This window comes from Rhopalosiphum padi, chromosome 3 (assembly GCF_020882245.1).
Source record: "Rhopalosiphum padi isolate XX-2018 chromosome 3, ASM2088224v1, whole genome shotgun sequence".
NCBI lineage: Eukaryota > Metazoa > Arthropoda > Insecta > Hemiptera > Aphididae > Rhopalosiphum > Rhopalosiphum padi.
Genome location: NC_083599.1, coordinates 74,730,653 through 74,739,864, shown reverse-complemented (window position 1 = coordinate 74,739,864; position 9,212 = coordinate 74,730,653). Strand labels below are relative to the sequence as shown.

The following is a 9,212-nucleotide window of genomic DNA, read 5'->3' as shown; positions in this document are numbered from 1 at the left end:
CATACTAGCGCTCTCTATAGCCTCTATTATTGTTATTAGTTATGGTAACATCACAAACTAAATGTAGTCTGTGGTAACATGGTACAAGATTTCTATAATAATGACTGTAGAGGGCACTAATAGTACGCGACTTTTTGTCAGATTTGATAAGAACATTCTGCGCCGCTCAATGCCGTGATCCAATATGGGCCGTCGTGCAACCATAGTATCTATATCCGTGCTGGTGGCGTAGCCAACGTTGTTAAGATGGTTAATGAATTTAATAGAAACACTCCATCGCATTTAGGCAAAAGACTATATCTCACTCCATATAAAGGCAACTCATACAAAATCGGATCTGGTGTAGCACCACAAAAAAGTGGTGGGGCTATAAAAGCGAAACAATATAGAAAATCAAAAAACTAATTGCCACGTTACCCAGTAGAGCGTTGTACGATACGAACTTTTAAAATTCGCTCGTGATATACCTCATTTCATCGGTGTGTTTACCAGAGATATGTTGCCAGTTCGTCCTAAGCACTTGGAATCTGGGATTATCAACTTGGATACGGCGAATAGTACAGGAACTCATTGGGTAGCGTATAAAAAAATCGGAAAAAAAGTAGAATATTACGACAGTTTTGGAAATTTATCACCACCGCTCGAGGTACAAAAATATTTTCACGGATGCGCTATTAATTATAATTATAACAGAGAACAAAAATATATTACTACAAACTGAGGGCACTTGTGTTTAAAATTTTTATCATGTACACGATAACGTTAAACGGAGAATCTAGTGATTTGTCTTTTGAGTTTACAGACGAATAATTCAATTCCAAACATAGAACCTGGTTGTAACGCAATAGGTTTTCGTAATTTTATTGGTCAAAATGAAAACGTAATTATACCTACTGGTTCGTACGAGTTGGAGGATTTAGAATCTGTTATAAACAAATTCATGCCCGACGATGTTACCCATTTTAAATTAAAAGCAAACAGTAATACATTAAAGCGTATGATATCCTGTAGCTATGAGATTGACTTTTCAGTCGAAAACAGCGTTGCTGAATTGTTGGGTTTTAGAAACGTCGTATACACTACTGGTGTTACTCACGAATCTGAAAATACAGTCAATATAATGAGAATAAACTGTATAAAAGTAGAGTGCAATTTGATTGTTGGTTCATTTTTTGACGGAGCGCCGAGTCAGACCATACATGAGCTTTACCCGACAGTGCTTGCAGGATATAAGATCGTTGAGGTACCTAGACACCCAGTGTTTAACAGACTCAACACAACTTCAATAAGTAATGTAAATATCGTACTAAAAGATCAAAACGATTTTCTAATAAATCTAAGGGGAGAACCGATTACAATTCGTTTACAAATAACGCGGTGATATGGCACTCAAATTTAATATAAATACTGCTACCATCAAAAAACCCGTTAGTGTAGTACCGAAAGTGAAGAAATCTACATCTAAACCACCACTGAAAAAGTCTACGTCCAAATCGAAAAAAAACGAAACCAAACTCACGAAAAATAATTTAAATTTTCTTCGTTCGTTACAATGATGGATGACTCATATTTAGATGTGACTGCCGGCTATGTCGATGATTGTAAAATAACACAAAAGCAATATCATTCGTTTACACCGTATTCAAACACGGCTTTTTCATATAACGATGAAATTAGAATAAATATCCAGAATATGGATTCTTACACTTTACAGTGTGAGAGTTTTATTTACATTGAAAGAAAGGTACAAAAACCTCCCGATGCTGCTGGAGACGTACGTTTTTCAAATAATGGATTGGCATTTTTTTTCTCTGAGATGCGATATGAAATAAATGGAATAGAGATACAAAAATTAAAATCACCCGGAGTGTCGTCTTGCTTGAAAGCGTTCTGCTCCTATACTCCAAATGAAATGAAAACAAACAACTGTGCTTGGGACTCGGCAATGGACGGCGAAGATAATACAAATTTCATGACCGACAATGTGTTTACCGGATGCATTCCTCTAAAACATTTATTCGGATTTTGTGAAGATTATAAAAAAATTTTACTCAATTGCAATCAACAACTAATTTTAAATCGTTCGTCTACTGATTTGGATGCAATACGTGTTGTGGGTGCCAGAGCCACCGAACACGTTGAGAAAAATAAAAAAATTACGATTGAACTGACTAAGGTGGCGTGGAAGATGCCTATTATCAAAGTCACTGATAAAGAAAAATTAAAACTGTTGAAAGTATTGGATTCGCGCAAAACGTTATCATGTGCGTTCAGAACCTGGAATCTGTGTGAATATCCGGTACTCCCTCGAAATACTTCACATTCATGGACGATAAAGTCTAGCAGCTTGCTTGAAAAACCTAGATTTATTTTGTTTGGATTACAAACCGATCGAAAAAAAAATTTAGAAAACGACGCTGGACGGTTCGATCACTGTCAATTAAAAAATCTTAAGGTACACTTAAATTCTGAAGTGTTTCCATATGAAGACTTTCGAGCCGATTTTGTAAAAAATACTACCAGTTTATTGTATAAAGCTTATACAGACTTTCAAAAATCATACTACGAGCGAGATTATTGTGAGCCATTATTATCAAAACATGTTTTTCAAACCTATACTCCAATCGTCGTCGTCGATTTATCACATCAGAATGATAACGTTAAATCGTCGACCATAGACTTACGAATAGAATTTGAAACAGATACATTTATTCCGGACAAGACTGCAGCTTATTGTTTAATACTACATGACCAGATTATAATTTATAATCCGTTTAGTGGAGATGTTAGAAAATTGTAAAATATTTTTATATTATTTTTTCTTATTTTGTCACCTTATATAAATAAAAAACTATTTTCAATCTATCTATGATAGAAAATTGTAATTTTTATATTTTTTTTCTTATTTGTTACCTTATAATTAATAAATAAAAAAACTTTTTTTTTTTAGTATTACGCTTGTTTTTATTTTACATAAATCACTATATTATAAAATATAAATTAAATTGTGTTTTACATTTATCTGAGTAAAATTTTTGCATAAATCATTATATTATACAAAATTAATTTAAGAGTTTGCGTTTTACATTTTTCTGAGTATAAATTTCTGTGGTATCGTCCATATAGTCAAACAGAGATGGCGGAGATGATGGTTGTTTGTTGAAACGTATTGGACCGTCGTTCTCATCAACTGCATGACTCGTTGACGAAGGCTCGATATATCGGGGTCCTGTATACCGTTGATGGTACTGTGCACAATTGTCTGAATTAAATCCCTGATATGTGGGTCCATCGTTCTCATCGATAGGCTAAACAAAATAATACTTTATTAATATATATCATCGAAATAAAATAATACTTTATCAATATATATCGAAATAATAATTACTTTCGGTTTGGATTCCCGATTTTGTGCACAATATGTTGCCTGCGTAAGATTTATCTGTGAACATTCACCATCGAAAAAAGACGGTGAGAATAATTGTCGCGGCGTTATATCCCATGGTTTGGTCGTTGGCGGCTGCGCATCGGTGTCATCAGCATATTGAGGGGACGGTGATGAATATTTTTTTATCGGAGCCATAATTATATGATTAGACATGGACAGTGAATATGATGATGATGATGTCATCGGCGACAATGGCGAAATGGGGTCAACGATTAACTAAAAATAATAAAAAATAATAAAAATTAAATACCTATTTTATAGAGCTAGTATTAAGATTTAATTATCTCTGGTGACATCCCCCCGCTTCAACGTCGCGCCCAATGATCTGCTAATTGAGTAGTTGAATTTATTTTGAGCTGACTGATGAAATTCATATCTTCTTTGGGAGCGGATTCAATAATTTTAACGTCACTTAAATTTTTGATAAAAATAATCATTTCTTCATTAACAGGTGGTGAAATCACATTGGTAAATTCTTGGTCCAAATATTTACAAATAATCTCAAACTGTTTTAAGACAACTGGTCGTATGACGGTTGTCTTTCGAACGACTGTTTCGGTAATACACCATTATTATAGCTATAGGCGATAGGTATATTAGGTGATGAATATTTTTTCGGAGCAATAATTATGTGATTGGACATGGACGGTGAATACGATGACGATGTCATCGGCGACAATGGCGAAATGGGGTCAACGATTAACTAAAAATAATAAAAATTAAATAACTATATTTTAATAGAGCTAGTATTAAGATTTAATTACCTCTGGTGACATTCCTCCGCTCCATCGTTGAGACCATTGTTCAGCTAATTTTCGTGCTGCACACATTTTCAGCTGACTAACAAAATTTAAATCGATATTCGTGATGATTTGATCGGTCTGAAGGTTTTTAATAAAAATTATCATTTCTTCAACTGTTTTCAGTGGCGATTGCACATTGGTAAATTCCCGGTCTATATAATTTCCAATAATTTCAAATTGCCTTAATACAACTGGAAGTATGATGGTTGACTTTCGTGCGAACGTTTCGAAAATACTCTCCTCTATATATTGTAATTTCAACAAGTTTTTTCGATCGAGCAATACACAACATCCTTCCTTTTTCTTCGACTCTACGACTAGCACATTTTCTCCTCGATACACCATGTTCGATACAACAGTAAATTCATCCTCCAAAAAAATCTGTTTTCTACTTTTTTTGTGGAACATCTAATATGAATGACAGTATATAAGTATATTCCCCATCAGAGAGAATGTTCGTCTTAAAAAACCCTCGTATATGCTTACATAGCGTGACAGTGTTATTATATGAATAACAATATTGAACTTGTCTTCCGAATCAAATCCAACATTTAAAAACTTACGATCAGCGAAGTCGAGTATGAAATTATCACAGTCGATGAGCCCTGCATGCGGTGTTGGTGGTACATATGTAAAACTTTTCTGATTGTAGTGTTTTTTCATGTTAGCGATTGAACCGACCATGATTAAAAGTATACGAGAAATGAAGAACACTGAATAAAAACGTTTTAAACACGGAGCGCGAGAACGGTTGTGGTGCGAAGAACTATAAGGCTGGAGAAACACTGAAGAGCTGTCGGCTCTTTTGGTCAGGCTCTTAAATTGGTTCATTATAAATAATATTCATGCTATTAAGTATCAATACATTAAATCTAATACATTCTTTACATTTTCTGTGGAATAAATGCATTTTTTTCTGATTCTATTACAAATAAAATATTACATACTTAATTATTTCTGATAACTTAATCTACGTCTTGCTCTTTCACGCGCTACGAATGCCCTTGTCCTTGGTCGGTTGACTTCAGACTATAAAAAAATGTTTGCTTTAGTATACAATATTATGTAAAAATATAATCGTATTACCTCGGTTTCGGACGAAGAAGATAACCAGCCTCTTGCCAATTGATTGAGTGCTTTAATCTTCAAATCTGCTATTAAGCAAGTATCTGCGACTGGAATATGTTCTTTCAATTTCTTTATCTCGATGTGGTCCAAATAATCTTCAACATCGTTTATGTTTGTGTCTTTGGGTAACGGCATTTCTTTCCCAAGAAACATTGAAATCTTACAGACCTGGAGCAACGAAGCGGGTCGGACGTGCATAATTTTCTTCTGTATATCTTCTTCACCTCGCATCCCTCAATCGTAAAATAATTTTGATATTTTCCTTGGTCAACTTAACATCCTGATCTTGCTGCAAACATTTGGTTGACAGAATATTGACACCGTTGCATTGCTCAATTCTTATCAATTTAAGTTCCCTTAACATTACGTGCGACGGAAGTGAAAAGTTTATAATATTAAGAACCGCATTTAAAGAACCACAACAGAAATTATTTGTTTTGCTACACTATCATTTTGAGTTACTTGTTCCTGTTATAATGATTTATAATAATTATTTTAATATAATATGTACTACTACAAGAATATTATAAATTAAATTATATATTCGTAAGTGACTTGTGAGATTTAAAGAAAATGGAGCACAAAACATTTTAGACGTTAGTATAAAGTGTAATAGTAATACCGTAGTAGGTAGTGTAGTTTTAGTGTACCAAATATCGTAATATTACAAATTATTAAAATATTTATATGAGGAGTCAATGATAACAATATTATATTATGACAATAGACCGGCGAATATTACAGTTTTCTAGCAAAAAAAAAAGAAAAAGACTAAAATAATTTTATTGGTGTATGCTCTCCGTAGTCGTATAACTTCTTCCTAATCGATATAATAAATTGAAAATTGTTAAAACTATTAACTACGTAATACGTTTGTAGTACATAAAATAATATAATAGTAGTATAATAATAATTTTTTGTGGTATAATATTTGTAAATTGTAATTCATTAATATAATAATATTATATAGAATTTTGAACCATATAAACTTTGACTGTAAACAAAATTATATATTATTAGAGTAATGTGAAAAAAATCATCCACCGAATAATTTAATTGTAATATTTATTTATTGTGACTTTTTAAATATGTGTACCTCCTTAATTCCAAATTAAAAACATCATACCTAAGTATGTAATTTATACTTTGTCTGAAATTTACTTTAAATGTGTGTCAAAAACATTTATAATGCTTAAATTACCTACTTACAATATTTTGTGTTATTATTTTATTGTGGAGCAGTCTTATCTTTGTTCTGGGTTTAGAGTAAAATTTGGTTTGAACTCAGGATATTTGTTGTTGACCAACTTTTTTTTTACTCTGTCCCTTGCAACTTGTCCTTTGTTGATGAATTTAAAATTGTTTCTGTTGTATACTTTTTCTGATTTGAAAATAATACATATGCAAGTGTTTATACTTTATATGAATAACAAGGATTTGTTAGTGATTAGTGTTAATAATGCAAATACTATTATTAAAAAAACATTATTTATACGGTCAGCATTCACCAATTGCGTACATTCATAGTAATATATATTTTAAATTAATCAATGCATAAAATATATTTTAAATTATATCATATATTATTTCATTCTGTTTTTTTCTTTAGTTTGAATTATTAATATTATTTTATAATATGCATTTCTTAATTTTATTTTTTATAAATTTAACAGTTAGGTATATGCATTATAAAATATTATATTATGATACCTATGAAGAACATAACTACTTAATATTTTCGATTTTATTAATTAAATCAAATTATATAACTTGTTGTGTGCAAAATTATCTAGTGATAATACAGACTAAAATAGGTATGTAAAAAGATGATCGCGTCTACGATAGATATGTATATTATAATAATAAAATACAAACACTGTAATGGTGTTTCATACCATTATTCCTACATATATATATATATATATATATATATATATATATATATAAATATGTAATATATGTTAATATAGTGAAATATTACCTTTCCATCATAATCATTACCTGTTATTTATTATTATTATTATTTCAGTTTTGAAAATAGTGTAAAGTGGTATACTGTATGATCTCATCTAAAAGAATTGTAAGAATTTTATGGAGTGTTAACAAGAAAATTGTACGACTTAACATTGCTAAAATTTGTGACATACATGACAATTTGAGTAAAGAAATTTTAGAGGCATGAAATAATGAATAAATAGCAAAAGCATTGAAAATGGTCATTTGAATATGTAACTATTTATTGGTTTTAGTTATTATTTAATGTTTTTAATTTGTTTGTACATTGGTAATTTAGAAGCAAATCATATGTGATTTTTTAGATTTATAATAACTTAAATTTTAAGAAAATCGACACTGTGTACAGTTAAGCTTACTGAAAGTTACTCACTAATGTTAATAGAATAGGTTTCAATCTGATCAGATAAAAAGTAAAAGTTTTAATATTATTATAGTACTCATTTTGTCCACCTGCTCATTAGTATAAAAGAATATGCGAGGTTTTAATTTATAAAATTATCAAATTTTTAACAAAATATCATATAATCTATACATTATGCATATTAATAATGTTAAAGGTAAACAAACAAAGTTTAATATATTATACAAAATACAATATACACAATACATTAGTAAAGTTATAATTACAAAAAAAGTTTACAAATATTTACATAACTATCTATATTAGAATCTTCTGGAACGGGACAACAGATAAAGAAATAATATGTAACATGATTCACTTTTTTTATATACTTAATGTTGAGCATCACATCTTATAGTGATAACAACGACAGTAAATTCAATTTAAAAGCTTATGATGTGACAGAAAAAACAAACAAATTGTTATACTTTGCAGGAACATATTGTTACCATGAAACAAATGAGATGACGCTGAACCTTAATGAAACGCACAATTTAATATGCATAACAGACCATAAAATAATACATAGCCAATACATGATCCGGTAGCAGTCTAATTATATCAATAAATATATATATATTCAATCATATTATTGGTAAAAATGAGACAAATATAAGTTTATAAGACATGCAAAACAATTTTAAAATATTTAGTTTTTATTATAAACTTGTTTGGCACGCTTTGATTAATTGTATAAGGCCCATTTTTTTAATAATATTATTAAAAATACATTTTGTAATTATAACATCTGCTACCGGGTCATGACTATGTGTTATTTTGTGTTTTATATTACATATTGCGTCATGAGTTTCCATCAAATTTAACATTCGCCCATTTTTTTCATGGTACCCAATGCTCGACGAATATAATAATTTATGTGTATTTTCTGTCATGTCAAATAATTTTAAATTAAAATAACTATCATTGTTATCACTATAGGACGTGATATTTAATATTTTCTTCATATTTAATTTTAACCGATTTATTATTTCTTTATCCGTTGTGCCGTTCCATAATACAATAATAGCTTCTCTATTATCAGATTGCATATAATTATTTATAAATGTAGGTGATAAATTAGACCCCTTCTTAATTTCTAAACTTAATTGAAGTTGCTCCAATATTGGATTTAAAACATTTGTTTTATTTTTAAAAATTTTTTTTAAATGTGTTTTTAGTGGAGCAACTTCATGATTTTTCAATATTTCAATTTTATTCTTTGTTAAAACTAGTGGTCTTCCTGCTAATTTTATTGGTATACAATTCTCTTCGTTGTCTGCCATAGACCCCGATACTAGAAGTAGATCTATTCTATGTATCATTGTGAATTCAAAATCCACAATGATAAATTTAATCTTGTCACTGTAACATAAAATCATTGTGTTGTTATTAAGTTTTATAATATTTATAATAATTT

At 30.0% G+C, this 9,212-nt stretch overlaps 2 protein-coding genes across 3 annotated transcripts; one reads left to right on the top strand and one right to left on the bottom strand.

Moving 5' to 3' along the window:
- Nucleotides 1–1,555: 1,555 nt before the first annotated feature.
- Nucleotides 1,556–2,800, top strand: LOC132925662 (uncharacterized). Its single transcript, XM_060990035.1, has one exon. It carries the CDS (start codon nucleotides 1,556–1,558, stop codon nucleotides 2,798–2,800), a length of 1,245 nt encoding a protein of 414 aa, XP_060846018.1.
- Nucleotides 2,801–3,019: 219 nt separating this feature from the next.
- LOC132927832 (uncharacterized) lies at nucleotides 3,020–4,794 on the bottom strand. Of its 2 annotated transcripts, none has more exons than XM_060992421.1 (3): nucleotides 4,213–4,794; nucleotides 3,389–4,151; nucleotides 3,020–3,308 (listed from the first exon to the last, which is right to left on the bottom strand). In XM_060992421.1, exons 2-3 carry the CDS (start codon nucleotides 3,629–3,631, stop codon nucleotides 3,063–3,065), a joined length of 489 nt encoding a protein of 162 aa, XP_060848404.1. In that variant the 5' UTR covers nucleotides 3,632–4,151; nucleotides 4,213–4,794; the 3' UTR covers nucleotides 3,020–3,062. Both variants share the same exon structure in this region; 1 of them encodes a protein (XP_060848404.1).
- Between the last annotated feature and the right edge of the window lie 4,418 nt (nucleotides 4,795–9,212).